The 16,726-nt window shown below is 37.3% G+C and overlaps 1 protein-coding gene across 2 annotated transcripts in view; it reads left to right on the top strand.

The window, feature by feature from the left end:
* The window catches only part of abcc3 (ATP-binding cassette, sub-family C (CFTR/MRP), member 3), a 67,108-nt gene that overhangs the window by 26,538 nt on the left and 23,844 nt on the right, over positions 1–16,726 (top strand). For both annotated transcript variants that reach the window (XM_088070331.1, XM_088070332.1), the window contains exons 6-14: positions 210–271; positions 2,096–2,227; positions 7,355–7,600; positions 9,186–9,363; positions 9,562–9,723; positions 11,248–11,340; positions 12,246–12,449; positions 15,051–15,197; positions 15,297–15,384. In XM_088070331.1, the coding sequence (XP_087926457.1) occupies positions 210–271; positions 2,096–2,227; positions 7,355–7,600; positions 9,186–9,363; positions 9,562–9,723; positions 11,248–11,340; positions 12,246–12,449; positions 15,051–15,197; positions 15,297–15,384 (1,312 nt within the window). The remainder of the gene's footprint in view (positions 1–209; positions 272–2,095; positions 2,228–7,354; positions 7,601–9,185; positions 9,364–9,561; positions 9,724–11,247; positions 11,341–12,245; positions 12,450–15,050; positions 15,198–15,296; positions 15,385–16,726) is intronic.

The following is a 16,726-nucleotide window of genomic DNA, read 5'->3' as shown; positions in this document are numbered from 1 at the left end:
GCACCTTATATTCCTGCTGACACTATGCATTTAGTGTCATGAGTGGGTGAAAGTCTTGAGTGTGTGCTTTGGCAACACTTCCTGCTTGTTATAACAGGCCACACACACACAGAACATGTTTTTTTGCAGTTGCTCACATGCTCTCATCTGTTTTCTCGTTGTAACCTCTCTTGCCTACTTGTCTGCATATTATTCATTTTGTTTTTCAGAATCCCTGCCCTGAATCCACAGCAGGTTTTCTCTCCACCATGACGTTCTGGTGGTTCACCAGGTATGTTCACACAGCTCTCTCTGCCACTGCATCACCCACAGACTCACGCTTTGTCTGTGTTTATATAGAGATTAGCTTTACTAATCAGTGAATACAAAGTAGGTTCAGTACCAAATTTAAGAAAATACAATATGAAATGAATATGATTATGGATTTTTTAAAATTTCAAATTGCCTCTCTTTAATGTAACATTTCATAAAATCAAGTTAACCCCAGTAATAAGTCTTAAAACCTGGAAATAAGTTAGCATTACAGCAGTCTTGGTTCTCTTGTCTCAAAGTCTGTGGGTTTTTTAAATGTTTTTTTTTTTCTTAAAAGCCTTTAATAAGGTCTGTGGTTAACACAAGCTGAAGAGGATTTGTTGTATGACATAAAATACATTATTAGATACAGCACTTATGAACTTTGAAGCCTTTATGTGTCTTTTAAAGGGCGGTTGCTAACAAGAGGCTTATAGCTTAACAAGGGCTTTTTCCTTCCAGAATAGAACGATTCAAAGGTTAATTTGTGGAGATTATCTTTCTGAACAAAATGTATATCATAAACATATGTTTGCCACAGAGCTTATTTTCTGCCATAATCCAAAATCTAATGGAAAAAATCACATATTTTCAAATCGCTTTTCTCAGCTTTTATAAATATAAAACTTTAATGGATCAAAATATTCATAATGGAAAGAGTCTTATTTGACCTTGTTTGCAGGTGGAGGTGTCCTGTCAACAGTTTTACAAACATCTCTTTTATAATGGTCATCTATGGGGAAAGTGCTTTTTGGTTCTTTTAATCTTTTACACAATTTATTCATCTAAGTATTTATTTCATTGTGTATTTTTTATTTATTTAATGTTGAACATTTTGGTGGTCCCTGCAGTGTTTTATTATAACGGACATTATTGTCGATTTCACTGCTGGAGGGGTTTTGCAACATTTTTCAGTATTGGCATACATGGCAGTATGTTCAAGATCATTGGAAGCACTTATCTCATGCCAGCTGTTCTCTTATGTTCAAGACATTGCTCCTCCATGATGGAAGTACAGCATCTTCTTTCTGTTTTCTTCTGTAAGCCAATCTCTTGTCATACCAGAAAATGCATTGGGACAGTATCCGGTGAAATACAATCCACAAGTACATAATGATGATTTACAAATCCAGGAAACTCAATTAAGTGTATTTGTGGGGAGCATTCTTACTGAGTTGTCTCTCAAATAAAGGATTTTATTTTTAGAGTCATATTCTGTCAATAGAATGAAACACACACCAGGGGACAGAAGAAAACATGTTAGGAAAGCTTTAATTGTGGAGCAGGTGGAGGCTGACGGCCCTCTAATGCAGGGAGACCAAACTTGCTTTCCTTAGGGGCCACTTTTGCAAAAATGACAGGAGGCCGGGGAAATTTTTGGATTTTAGGACATTTTTAGGATTTTTTTTTTTCTCTGATTGTAGGAAATTTGGCAAATTTTAGGACATTCTGCCAATTTCAGGATGTTTCTAGGTCTTTAAGGGCGTTTTGGGGATTTTGGGACATCAAGGGCTTCGCTTGGACCTCTGTCAGGGTGTGTGGGGGATCCTTCATAGACACTTTTTTTGTGATAAACAAGCTTCATTTTGATGCTGTTTTATGCACTCTGGCACCTTATCTGTAGTAACTGTACAAAAATAATTCACAGCCATTTTAATCATTTTATTTTTGTTGTGAATTAGAAAATTTTTGGGGGCACCCTATCATGGGCCAGATTTGGCCCGTAGGCTGTAAATTGAGTATCACTGCTCTAATGTCTCATTTCTTTACAGCAGTTACACTTTACTGTTTCTCTCTCTTTCAGTATGGCCATTAAAGGCTACAAAATGCCTCTGGAGACCAAAGATCTCTGGTCTCTGAATGAACGTGACCGTTCCAAGGTGACGGTGCCCAAACTCCTCAAAGAGTGGGACAAGGAGCTGGCCAAAGCGAGGAGGTACATCTCTAAAAGATTACAATATAGTACAAGCTAAACAATGTTTAGTATGTTTCTGATACTCATATGAAAGCTTTTTTTGGTTGCACAGTGAATGAAAACAGTACTCTAACAGAAACTAAGTTTACTTACAAAGCCAGCAGGTTATTGGCAGAAATGAGGTAAGCAGGAAAAAAGAGAAACACTGTAACCTGAAGACTTCAAAATACATGATGGCAAATTATCATATTTATCTACTATAATACTTTAAATAAAGGCTGGCTTATTGTAAGTGTGTTATTGACACATGATGCTGGTGCTTTAAATCCTTTTATCACCTCCACCAATGAGGTGACGCTACTGGTTTGTTTTGTTCGTTGGTTAGGCTGTCAGCAGAATTACAGAAAAACTATCGCCCCAAATTTTATGAAACATGGTGGAAGGGTGTCACATGGGCTAAGGAGGAAGTGTTTAAATTTTGGAGCTGATCCGAATCTTTGGATGGATACACAAATTACTTTTTCTATTCTATTTCATAGCTATTGATAAACAGGGCATTTGGCCTGTGCTCCCTGAGTGCCTCTTTAGATATGTGCTGTTTTTCCTGGTTGGAGCGTGTGCACTGATGCAGTGAGAGACCAGGATCTGTAGTGGGGACACAGCTTTTCCTTATCATACAGTCTGATGTTCCACTGTGAAAACAAATATGTTTTAATTTATTTCAGTTTTAGTTGGATTAAATTATCTTTGATGAAGCTATAAGTAACGACGTTTCCTTCATCTCACCGCCTTCCTGCCACACCCTGTCTGAAGTCAGTCAGCCCCAAGCTCATTGTTCCAACAGAAGACATAAATCTTTAAAAACAGGTCACAGTGTGGTAGTTTAATTAATACAACAGCTCACTGAGGTGTTTTGCAAACTCAAACAGGAAGAAATACTGCATTTATTAGGGAATACGTTCAGCAGCAGATAAGAGCATTTCCTGCAGCAGGACAGTTAATGTTGGATTAAAGGAATACTTCAACCCCCGAAATAATAATTTGTATATCAGTTAATCACCCAGTGTTATGCTGAATTCATTAAGAAAACTTTATTTTTCTCTCATGTCTCCACGGAGAATGAAGAATCCAAGAACGAGGAAAATGCTTGATGAGTTGAAGTAAAGGGAGTCCACGTGTGATTACAACAAAACTAAATCAAAACGTGTGTTTACAGTCTCTTATGTGATTTTCCGCTTAACCAGTCTCACGCACAGACGAGTAGTGCTCCTCTATAACTCAATCGAATGCACGACCAGAGTTTGAAATAATGCACTTGCCCATGCGCGGCTCTCGTATGAAGAAGTATTTTAAGTCAGAAAGTTTCAGCAAAAATTCATGCTTTTTGGAAGTACTGAGCTTACTAACTAGACTACTTGCTGACTGGATAAATGAGACTTGTATTATAATGCGTGAGGTGTGTGAGTTTGTAAACAGATGTTTTGATACAGTTTTGCTATTGTTAGATGTGGACCCCTGCATCTTCAATTTATCAAGCTTTTTCTACATTTTTGGGTTCTTTGTTCACCATGAAGGCGTGCAAGAAAACAAAGCTTTCTTCACCAGTTCGGCGTGATAATTTTATGGGTGAAATAGTACTTTAAATTAAAACAAACTACATTGTGTGTGTTCATGGTAATGAAGGAATGTCACCCAGTGTGACAGCGTGGTCCAGTGATGTGTTTTTAATACTTGCATGAACAACAGTTGAGCTCTATGGCACAGTGAAAGAAAATGCACAAGGCTTTAGATACACACACAACACTTGTTAGTACAGAAGGATCAATAGATTGCTGTTTTTTGACATTAAGAAAAGTATAGAAAATAATTGGATTTGGCCTTTAAGGGATAGACATTTCTCCAGCAGAATTGAATTCATGTTAAAATGGTTTCTTGTTTCAAGACGTTGACATCAGCTTAATGCAGAAAGCGGACACTAACCAGGTTACTTGAGTGCATGTAAATACTACGCTTAATGAGACTTAAGCTCTGCGGTCTTAAACAAACTGTGAGTTGATTGTAATTCCCAGAGAGAAATCTGATTTGTCTTACTCTGAAAAAGGCACAGCTAGCTGCACCTTCCTCTTCTTTGTCAGAACACAGAGGGGAGAGGATGTTCTCTTTGAGGGCAGGAACGCTTTTGTGTGTTATATATGCGAATATGTGTGAGTGTGTGTTCAGCTCTTTTTTGCACAAGTAAAACCACGAGATTGTTTTTTGTAACCCTAGCAGCAGGATAGTTACATCTAATATCTGAGACTGGTACCTTTGCTGCCATACATCCAAACACACACAGATTGCATCGCATTCTGCTGAAAGAAGGAACATCTCAGAGAACGGATTTCTTTTGCATCGCCGCTCTGATGTTTTCTGTAAGTTAGATTATTTTTTTAATATGAGAGTCTTCCATCCATCTCCCACCATGATATAATATAATCTGCTGCTGAACGAGTTTCTTTTCGCAGGTCTGCAATATTGCAATCCACAGTTTAACCCTTTGAAAACTAGAGTCTTGTGCTGCTTTCAGACTCTTTTGCGAGTATTTACACCTTTGAATGTGAGCAAATTTGCTTGATCTCTTTCAAAAACACAGAAAAAAAGGGCAATGAGCAACTTGGAAGGAAATGTTCCACAAATTACAAGAAATTAGTAGATTTAGAAAAATATATATATATATAAAAAAACAAATACATATAAATGAATGAATGATTTTATTTTGATCATGAGAACTAGACTATTTCACCTCATTTTTTTTCAATCAATAACAAAAAAAGGACTAGGCTGAAGCCCAAGGCTAATTTTTAGACAATCCTAAGTATACCAAAGGATAAGATAATAACAGCAGCAACAAAGAAACTAAATAAATGAATTAATAATAAAAAAAACTAGAAAAGAAACCCAAACGCATTATACTGTAAACTGCTATCCTCTATCCTATCCTTATTTTAAAACTCAACAGAAAGCAACACAATTTCAGCTCATCACTGAGTCCATTCCATAGTTTGTCTCCCAAAATTGAAATACATCTGTATTTTACATTTTTTCGAAAATTAACAACCCTCTTAAATTGTAATTGCCATCTCTCAATTCAAAAATATGTTACAAAATTATTCTATTTGAAGGTATTTCCCAGGTCATTTCATTGTTTTGTTTTGAATTTTTGAAACGGATTTTCAGGTTAGTTTCTTGTACTTTTTACTCTCTTCTTGCTGATTTTTGGGTCATTTCTTCTTTTATTGCTTATTGCCTTCGTCCCACGTTTTAGAAAGAGATCAAGCCAATGTGCTCAGGTTTCAAACGGTTAAGTGTGATCTCACAGCGGAGAAACGAGTTAAGATGCTTGGTCACTGAGAACAGGATTTAGCCCTACATTGTGCTTCTGCATTGAAAACGAATGTCATGCACAAACACACCCAGCAGGCTGCTTCCTCTTTCTGTGCCGCACTTTTCCTGTCACACTTTAATTGTACTTGCTCACCGAGAACAACTTGTAAAACGATATGGAAAAGCTCAATTAGGCCTTTTCACTTTGTCGTCTGTAAACCTGTTTGGTGTTAAGCTGAATTCCATCGCAGTTGTCCCGTTGCACTGGAGCTGCCAGCGAGTTCACTGCTGGAATCCGACTCCTGCGCTTTAAGCTGGTATTAGAATAGATTTTGTGTTTGCAAAACATTCCTTTCACTGAAAACTTGGAGCATTTCTTGCGTTATGTCTCTCTGAGATCTTTCTGAACATTATTGTGAACAAACGAGGGACGCCCTACAACATTTAACATCTTTTTTTTGTTGTTGTTGTTGCACTATTGTAAAATCTTTTCACGGCAAAAATCCTCCCTCCCCTAAGTAACTTATCATATTTGATAAAGTATGGAATGTGTTGTTGCTGTTATAATTAGAAGCTAAAACAATTAGTTCAATATTTGGTAATGAAAATAGTTATTAATTGGAGCACCAGTGTAATTCATCCACAGTTTAACCTTTTGAAACCATAGACCACCCTTCCAACAAAAACCACAGAAAAAAGGTAATGAGAAACATTACACAACTCATAATTTGCCTGCGGTGTAAATGTAGCCTAAGATGTCTAAAAAAGTGCTAGTAAAGGAAACATCAATGCAGCCAAGGGGATTTGGGATGAACGCAATGATTCGCACACTATCACTGTGCCAGCTTTTGAGATTGTCTGTGCAAACAGCTTCCAATGCAAATTTAGCCGTGGAACTAAGATCTCCTCAATCCTGATTTCACTTCACCAGCTGCCAGTAAAATACAGAGCAGATTTATCTTCTAATGACCTACAAGGCCTTCCATTCAACGCATTAAAATGATGTTAGAAAAAGTGGAATTATTGTGATAGTCTGACTAAATCTTAGTCTAAATTAAGTCGTACTAAGTCAATTTTCTCAAAGTCGGATTAACACACCTAGGTAATGTTGTTGGGGGTCGATTTGCTCTTTCATGTATTACGCCTCAACCGGACCTGAACTGGCCTAGGCATTCTGTGCATGTTCAATAGTACCCGTTGATTCATCAACGAAAGCCTTAAAAGACAAAAGAAGAAGGGAAGAACACAAAACAAGATGAAGGTACCAAGTGAAGTGTAGAGTATACACGTTATGTATATTGTTGAAAAGTTATCCATGTTTTCACTGTTCTACATTCAACCTGTTTGCTGCTTGTTAACTTGTTTGGTATGTGCAACCGAAGACGGTCCAATAGAAAATTGCAAGGGGGCATATTGCCACCTAATGTGGTGGAGTCGACATACTTCTGTCAGTAAATCAGATCTCCCCTGGTGCTTGTATACTGGGACAAGGACCAATTAAATGGCCTAATTGAGCTATAACTATAGCCGGACATACCGTGCATATAAACATACTGAGTTATGTTGTATGCTGTTATAGTGTGTAACTAATGGTGTAAGATACTGCCCTACTTGATAAGTGAAACCCCTTGTAACAATCAATCTGGACAGACAGTATACATTTTTTTAACTTACTTACTTACTATTTACTGCTTACTATGAGAATTCCTCATCCTCACATAGCTCTTTTATCTCCATCTCTGTCTCTTTCCTATCAAATAACCTCCTAAACTACAAATTCTCCAGTGAACAGCATCAGTTCAGCCCGGCTGTGTACTCCAAGGCCCCGCCGCTGACCACCAACCACATTGGAGGAGAAGGTGAAAGTAGCCCGGAGGAAGTAGAGGTTTTGCTGTCAAATCAGAAAGCATCTCCCTACCAGCCATCTTTCCTGCGAGCCCTCCTCAAAGCCTTTGGACCCTACTTTCTGATTGGCTCAGCCTACAAACTCCTACAGGATGTCATTACCTTTGTCAACCCTCAGCTGCTCAGGTAGAAAGAAAGGGCACATGTTACTACTGCCTGCTTTCTTTACTACACCATATTTGCAAGAGTGGAACATTCAACAAGCAATGATTGTTCCAGTGGTCCCAGTTACTGTTTTCAGGATTTTTTTTTTGAATGTTATGTGCATGTTTTTGCATGCTTGTTTGCTTTATTCAAACTATGGTAGCTGTGTTTATTCAAACTGCATAGTGTCCTTGTTCAGGATGCAAAGTCAAATACTGCATATTTAATTAAAGCTGCAGGGCCATGGTGGAAATTTAGTGATAGCAGCTGTTCTGTGAAAGCCTTATCTCTCCATAGAGATAAGGTATCAGAGCTGGCTAACCACATAGTTTTCCTGCATGCATTTAGTTATGGTCATGAGGTTAGTTAATAGCCTACTGCAACAGGCTTTGTCACCGCTGCCACATAAGCAAAAAACAAAGCCCCCCTCACATGTCTCATTAGGCTTACTAGCATGCTAACAACATGTGAGGTTAGCTATAATTCTGCCGGAGCCACCAAATAAACCAAACAACAAGCAATATGCTAAGATAGCCAGCATGGTAAGCTAACTAGTATGCTGCCTGAGCTAGTAAATAAACCAAACATAACTCATCAGCTAACTCACCTGAGCAGGCAAGAAGGCATACCCTACTCTCGCATGTCACATTAGGCTTACTAGCATGTTTACAACTTGATAGGTTAGCTATAATTCAGAATAGCATAGACAATTTTAGAAGTAGAAATAAGTACCAGCACAAAGTATGTAAACATATAAAATAAAAGTATAATAATAAGAAGAACAAAAAGCACTAGGATCTGAATATTTAAAAATTATAAATAAGGTATAATGTGAATGTGTGAAGTGTGTACAAATATAAAATTTAAGTGTAGTTTTTCTGCTTTTGTTGCCTGCATAGGTGAGTGAGTTGAGGGGGAATGTTTGGTTTATTTAGCAGCTCAAGCAGCATTGACTGGATCGCATACAGTTGCATGGCATTAACATTATATTGTTATTTCAATGTAAAGCCTAACAGCATTTTCCTGTAGACTGCCTGAGGCAGATGTACAAGGTGTAAGAAGCTGAGGCGTAATATTAGTAGAACAATGGAAGAAATTGTCCATATCAAAGCTTTACGCAGCCAGTTGCTTTTTAGGTAAATAAACAAGCACTGAATGCCCTCCAGACTTCTGATTGTCCAAATAAAATAATTTCCATCACCGTAACTGAATAACATTGTCGCTATACACTGCACCCTTGGCCTGATGCTAAAACAGTACTCTTTATAATGCCAAAATTTTCATAAACTCTAACCAAGAAGTGGGGGGGTTATGCAAACTCTTGCTAACATTTTGCATAGAAAGTGTGTGTGTGTGTGTGTGTGTGTGTGTGTGTGTGTGTGTGTGTGTGTGTGTGTGTGTGTGTGTGTGTGTGTGTGTGTATATATATATATATATATTTACAGGTCATGTGAAGGGAAAGGAGGGATTACATAAGAAGATAGCAATGTGCCAATATCAGCTCTTTAGAGATTAGTTCTATGTTGTGTTTAATCTGAAAGTATTGTTCTTTTCTTCACTTTCATAGGATGCTTATCTCATTCACCAAACAGAAGGGTGTCCCTGATTGGTGGGGTTACTCGCTGGCCTTCCTTATGTTCTTCACCGCCTTCCTGCAGACTCTTATCCTCCACCATCACTTTCAGTACTGTTTTGTCACCGGCATGAATGTACGCACAGCCATCATAGGAGCCATCTACAGGAAGGTGCGCTAAAATTCTAATAGCTTAGTTTTCTGACTGTAGTTTTATGCATAAATGCACAAACTTCACTTCTATCATTAAAATGAGCAAAATTCTAGTCATATAACAAATTTTATTTTAGAGGAGATACAGTATATTTCACAGAAAAATAAAAGTATTACAGTGTTTAGTACAGTTTTTCTCTCCATCATTGTTCTTCAGGCACTGGTGATAACCAATGCCGCCAAGCGTTCAGCTACGGTCGGAGAGATAGTCAACCTGATGTCTGTGGACGCACAGAGGTTCATGGACCTCACCACATTCCTCAACATGTTGTGGTCTGCTCCTCTTCAGATTATGCTGGCACTATATTTCCTATGGCAGGTACGTGCAAAAATTATACATGGGTTACTGGATGCGAATATGCTAGTCCTGGGATAGTGAGGGAATGAACTGCCTTATTCTGCCTTACTCTGCCTTTGATTGGCTTACTCTGACATTCTTGCCCTGGGAATCCCACTCCTTTTGCCCAAACCTAACCAATCTTACCAATGAAGGCATCTAGTACTAGCCACTTAAAGGGAGAGAAGGGGGGGTCATTCCTTTGCTATCCTGGGTTTCAGAAATGTAAAAACCTGAAAAATAAAATAAAATAAAATCATGCACTAAACATACATTTTGGCACCATGACTTTTCCAAAACAGCAGAGTGCTCCCTGCACTTGCACTGCACTGCATTGACTTTAAACGCCACAACTGCCTGGTCGGTTTGAAAGGAATGTTTTCTTAAAATAATCGCCACATTTACACCATTTATCAGAGCCAGAAAGTGTAAAAGCAGAAATTATCGTCAGATATCAGGTCCCCCACATATTTAAATTGTTTGTGTGGTAGAAGCAGATGATGGAGGGTTGAAAACTTCCTTTTTTTATCATGTGTATGTGTGTGCATTTTTTTTTGAGAATTCTGTGTCCCCTCTCTAAATGTAGACATTTTTGCAGGTCTGTGAATGCAGCGCAGGAAGAACTTGTCTTGAGTTGTCTTTTTCCTCAGCAGCAGCTTAAAGAGTTTGAGTCACAGGGTGCATGATTGCTCTATCAATCCGGTCAGAGCTGATCAGACCGACTGATGAGCGAAGCGGCAGTTGCAGACTTTTAGACACAGTGCATGAATGGTTAAGTTTCACTGTGCCTGGTGGTCTGCTGCTCCGTCTGTTCCCAGAGCACACTCTGCACTCCGAGAGTGTGGTGAAATCAATAACCAAACGTATATATTCCAACATTGCTTCAAATGAACGGGCCAGCTCGAAAAATATTATCAATGTGGCAGCACATGTTTTAACTGTGGCGGGCTGCCAGTGATAAATGTCTGTGTGGGAAACCCTGGATTTGAAATTTCAGATGGTCCTTGAATACACAATATGTGATGAATACTTTCATCAGGAAATGTTACCAAATCTAAGCTAAAAAAAATATAGATAGCTGGATTCTGCATGACTTATTTTAAATGTTATCAAAAGTAAACCATTTACACTAACCAGACCTTGTAAAAAACATTAAATTCTGTGCTTCTCAGCGTAACTGGGAAGCTAGGAATGACTTGGCAGAGACCAACAGTCAGGTGACAGAAATTTTGTGAAACTTTGAACTACAGACTCTATACAGAGCGGAGACGACAAGACAGGTTCTAAGAATATAAATAGTAAATGTAAATTGCAATGTAGGGAAATAAAAGTTTTGAAAATGTGATGGCAAGTTGTGGCAAATGTACATACATAATGTCAAAGTTATGACAAGCTTTTCCCTCCACATTTTGTACACATATTCATGTGACACAGCAGACTTTGTCTCAGTCTCTGTATTTACATGTATTATATTTGCAGTGATTTACTAGCTGTGTTTTTTAACAGAACCTGGGTCCGTCTGTGCTGGCTGGGGTGGCTGTCATGATCATGCTGATCCCTTTTAATGCCGTCATTGCCATGAAGACACGAGCCTACCAGGTATGAACTGTCAATTTTGTTTTTGATGAATTATTTCAAGAGGGTTATTACAATGTTTGTTTTGCGAATTTCAAGAGAAAAACTGTGAAGCTATCCCTGGAAATAATGATATTAGTCAGTATATCACACTATCATTGGCCTTCAAGCCAGATAGTGTTTGATAGTGTTAAAAATGATGATGATAATGTTAAAAAAAAATCTGTTAATTTCCCTCAATTTGTGTGACATTTCTTTTCATGTTGCTTGTCTTTTTCCCCATGTTTTTCAAAGAAACACACTAATTTGGTCTAGAATCAAAATACTTGTGCAAGGTTTCTGAATATAGCACAATAAAAGCGATTTACGTTTAAAAGGGTAAAAAATTCTGGTAAGTTTTGGGAAAGTCACTGAATTTTGTTGTGTGTAATAAAACATTACAGCCTTCTTGCATAGATAACTTTACATGTAATGTAACATACTGGAAAATATATTTTCTGAATCTATTGACATAACATAACTCTTACGTGCATCGTTGCGTGACAGCATTTTATTTACCCTTCTGGTTTATTCATTGTCTCCCCATATCCCATCTCTCCCTGCATGTGTGCCAGCTAGCTAAAATGATATTTGAATCTGACTTGTTTTAAAAATGGCCAGGCAAGTGGGACAAGAACAAAATAATTATCACAGGTCCTTGAAAAGTCATGGAAAAGTTTTAAAATTTTGTCTTCCTAATAAATACACTGAATTCTTTGCAAAGTTTACTGTAATACAAGCAGGTGTGAACTATGCTATTTTCCACAGTTTTACATTAATCATGGAGTTTGCACTTCAAAGACATTTCAGACATTTCCTTATTGTTGATGCCAAGTTAGTCTGTTGATTCTCAGATAAAGAACTTCCTAAAGAACGTCTTTCTCTCCTAGGTGGAGCAGATGCAGTATAAGGACTCTCGTATCAAGCTGATGAGTGAGATCCTGAATGGCATTAAAGTCCTAAAGCTGTACGCCTGGGAGAACTCCTTCAAAGAAAAGGTCCTGGCCATTCGGCAGAAAGAGCTCAACGTGCTGCGCAAGACAGCCTACCTTGGAGCGCTGTCCACCATGGCCTGGACTAGCGCCCCATTCCTGGTAGGCTCAGTCCACATATCTGCAAGCAGGCTTTTTATACGTAACTTATATACGTAACCACAATTGTACTTTTGAAAATCAAGCTTTAAAAAATATTATACATTAATGTTATTTTCTACTTTTATTGGCCTATTTTTTTTAACCAGCATCAGTCCTAATCATACAATAGCAAATATTTATTAATTTTTAGAATTTTAACCCTTTAAATGCCAGGTTTTTGTCACGTTTTTAGATGAAAACACCCCCCACAAAAAATGAATTATTTCTATATGTAAACTAATTTATTTATTTATGTCTTTTATTATCACAGCCTAGGATTTGTCAGTGATAGCTGCAACATTCATTGTGACAGTGCACCTAGTGGAAATAGCATGTATTTTCTACATGTGTCAAATATGGTATAAAATGATGTCATCAGGTGGAAAATAGTAAATTGACAAATTCCAGGGCAAAAGCCCAGAATTACACCCAGAAATAATACAGTGATTTTTGCTTTTATGTTTTGATGGCTGTGGGATCAAAAATTGCACTGTGAATGGGTTTTCAATAGTGCATTTTTTGCACTTAACAGTATGAATGTCACAATTTTGTTTACACAGTGTATTTTAGACTGAGCTGGAAATTCTAAGATTAAACAAAAATACACAATCTTGCCAAAATGTATGCAATATGCATGAACACAAGCAAAATGATCAAAAAATAAAGAATGAAAAGCACAGAAAGTGTACCAAACAGTCCCTAAGGGTTAATCCATTGTGTGGGACAGGGGTTATGTTCAATCAGGCTTCACGAGTACCCTTTTGTCCTCATGTTTGATATTTTCTAACATGGGTATTGGCACTGTTATTTGCCAGTTGTCTTGTTAGAGGTTTCCTCCAGGCAGTCTGCAGTGCATAAGCCCATAAGTCATGCTTGACAGCCGTATAGTAAACCCAATCCAGCAAGTGTTAAGAATGCATAGTTTGTGGTCAGAAATTAAGAAGGAGATTTTTTGTAACTAGTTTAGAAACCTGTTGAAAACGAGTTAATTTGTTTAGAAACTGAATTTACTGTACCCACACCAAAATGTTCATCAAGTATGAGAATGTTACATCTTGGCATTATGGTCATTGATAAGCAAGTTTTTTTTTTTTTTCAACCTGGACCATATTTTTGTGTCTAAGTGACACAAAAAGGGGGAATGGGATATGTTTACACTGTCAATTTACATCCAGCACAAGTGTTTGTTCTTGACACTGACAGGATTGGATTATAGATCATCTCGTTCCATTATATTGGAAAGAAGGCAGACATCTCTATGGTTGATATCTCCAACACTCAGCAACTCAGAACAATCTAAATAGATAAATAGCACTACAGTTAAGAGACTATATGAGAGGGAATATATGTATTTTTGATTTTGGGGAGAACTGTCCCTTTAAGACAGCATTTGAGAGCAGCATGAGTTTGTGCAAACCAAATGCTGAACATTTAGGGCTTGTATAACTCATGGTGTAGTAGTTTGGCTTGAAACTCCTTGACTTTGCTGCACAGGTTTACAGGAATGTCGTATAAATTTTAACTTTATGGAACTTTTATGCAACATTAACCAAAATGACATGCAGGCAAAAAAGGATGGTTAATTATTCTCACAGTTAGCGTGAATCAGGAATCATTTAAAGCAAAGTAAAGCTGGACACACTCAGTGCGAATGCCCAAGCGACACAACACACCACTTGTCATCAGCTGACCACCTGTTTGCTGACCCAAAACATAACCTCTAACAGCATGACCTGATCCAAGAGGTCTGTTGATTTTTATAACCTTCGAAACCTGAAGCAACATCACTTTTCTTGTGTTGCTTTCAGATGGCTTTCACAAGTATTTACACCTCTGAGCCTAGAGCAAATTGATTTCTTTCAGAAACATGGGGGAATAGGCAAAGAGGAGCTTGGTGAGAAATGTTTTAAGGATTGTAAATCTAGTAAATATAGACAATTATTTACAATTATTTTTAAAAAGCTAGGGAAAAGCTTTTTTTTTTTTTTTCAAAAAAACCTTGTTTTCATTTCTTTTTTCTTTTTCTTTACACTACTTTTTAGGTAATTTTGCCTTATTTTTGGGGGGGGGGGGTCTTTTTCTATTGCTCATTGCCTTCTTCCTGTGTTTTTTAAAAGAATTGCATATTTAAAATTATGTTACAGAATTGTTTTAATTTTTTAAGTACTTTTCCAGGCTTTTCCCTTTTCTTTGTTTTAATTTTTATTTTTTACTCATTTTTATGTAATTTTCTTGTACTTTTTACTAGTATTTTATAAATCACATGTCAGCATTTTATTAAGCTTTTGGTTGACTGATTTCGTGGTCAAATATGTTTTATGATGAGATAAATACACACTTCACCAGACAAAAGTCAGCGTATATCTGTGATTATAAATTTTGCTGACTCTGTATTGTGGTGAATATCACCAGCTGTTGATAATTAGGTTTTTGCTGAGTCACTGCTTGACTCAGATTAATGAGCAAGTGTGTGCAGCATCAACGCACTGACGGCTGCACATCTCTACAGCAAACTGATGAACCTTGATATCTAAGTGGCCTGTTCGTCCATGTGTTTTCCAGGTTGCCTTGACAACGTTTGCCGTGTATGTGACCGTGGATGAGAACAACATCCTGGATGCGGAGAAGGCCTTTGTGTCGCTCTCACTATTTAACATCCTCAGGTTTCCTCTCAACATGCTTCCACAAGTCATCAGCAGCATAGTGCAGGTAAGAATGTTTTTTCATTTTCGTCTTTTCTCCTTCCTGTTCTGGTTGTGTTCGTTTAAAGGTTATAATGAGTGCCTGAGTGTTTGTTCTGTGTTGCAGGCCAGTGTCTCACTGAATCGAATCCAAGGTTTCCTGAGTCATGATGAGCTGGACCCAAATTCAGTAGACAGAAAGAACACAGCCACAGGTAAAATTAAATACTACTCCTCCTTTGATTAATGCTTTAACAACATCAGTTTTGTTGTGCTTCATTGAGATGCCTGTTACAACAATTTTACTGAAACCTGAGAAAATTGGCTTGATCTCTCTCAAACACACAGGACAAACAAAAAGAGCAACTTGGCAAGAAATGTCCTTCAAACAGCAATGAAAAAATTAAAGAATAATGCCCAGAAAACTGTATTTATATTCTTTTGATTATATTTTTAAAATTATATTACAGAAAACTCTTCTTTTTATACCTTTTTTTCTTTTTATTCATTTTTTTCATATTTTCAGGGAATTTTCTTGTAACTTCTTACTAATGTCTTGCTAATTTTTGGGCCAGTTCTTGGTAAGTTGCTCGCTGCCCTCCCATGTTTTTGAAAGAAATCAAGACAGTTTGTCCCCGTTTTATGCTGAATCTCACTATTGTCTCACAATCCTTTATGCTGAACAAAGAATCCAGAAAGAAGAAAATTCTTGATTAATGATGATAGGGGTCCATGTTTAACAACAGCAAAACTATATCAAAATATCTGTTAACAAACTCAAAATAACTTGTGCAGAACAATCCTTCTTTTCTCTTTTTTTTCTACAGTTATATGCTCATTATTTCCCAAACGTGTTCATTTTTGCTTAAACCTCACTACTGAAACAGTTGCTGACAATACGACTGGATAAATGAGACTGGTATTATACAGCATGGTTTGTGTGAGAGTTTGTAAACAGCTGTTTTGATGTAGTTCTGCTGTTGTTAAACGTAAACCTGTTTTACTGCAGTTTTTAAAATTCTTTCTCTTTTTCTGGATTCTTCGTTCACTGTAGAGGCAGGCAAGAAAGCAAGTTTTTATTTCAGAAATTCAAGTTTTCGCAGGCTGAGTAACTGATATGAAAATGGTCAATTTTATAGTTAAAGTGTTCCTTTAAGGTTAAAACAGCTGGTTATTTCTTTTTTTCCCCCACTTTTCCCACCTTTAGTCAGTTTTTTGCACTTCTGATGCCATTGCAAATGCTGCAACAGATTTACATGTTGGCAACAGAAATTGTGCTTTAGTCATTACATGTCACCATTCCATTGTGTAAACTCAATAGGCTGTGGCAATTTTCTTGTAACTTCTTACTAATTTCTTGCTAATTTTGGGGCCATTTCTTGTTGTTCCTCTTTGCCCTCCGGTGTTTTTAAAAGAAATAAAGACAATTTGCTCACATTTTATGCTGAATCTGAAAAATCCTTTCTCATAATCCTCTGTGCTGAGTGAAGAATCCAAAAACCGAGAAAATTTTTGATTGATTTGAAGTGATAGGGGTCCACGTTCAACAGCAGCAAA

This window comes from Plectropomus leopardus, chromosome 19 (assembly GCF_026936395.1).
Source record: "Plectropomus leopardus strain MGB_pleo_1.0 chromosome 19, ASM2693639v1, whole genome shotgun sequence".
Taxonomy (NCBI): Eukaryota; Metazoa; Chordata; class Actinopteri; order Perciformes; family Serranidae; genus Plectropomus; species Plectropomus leopardus.
Note: the sequence above shows the minus strand (reverse complement) of the source record. Positions and strands in the feature narration are given on the sequence as shown.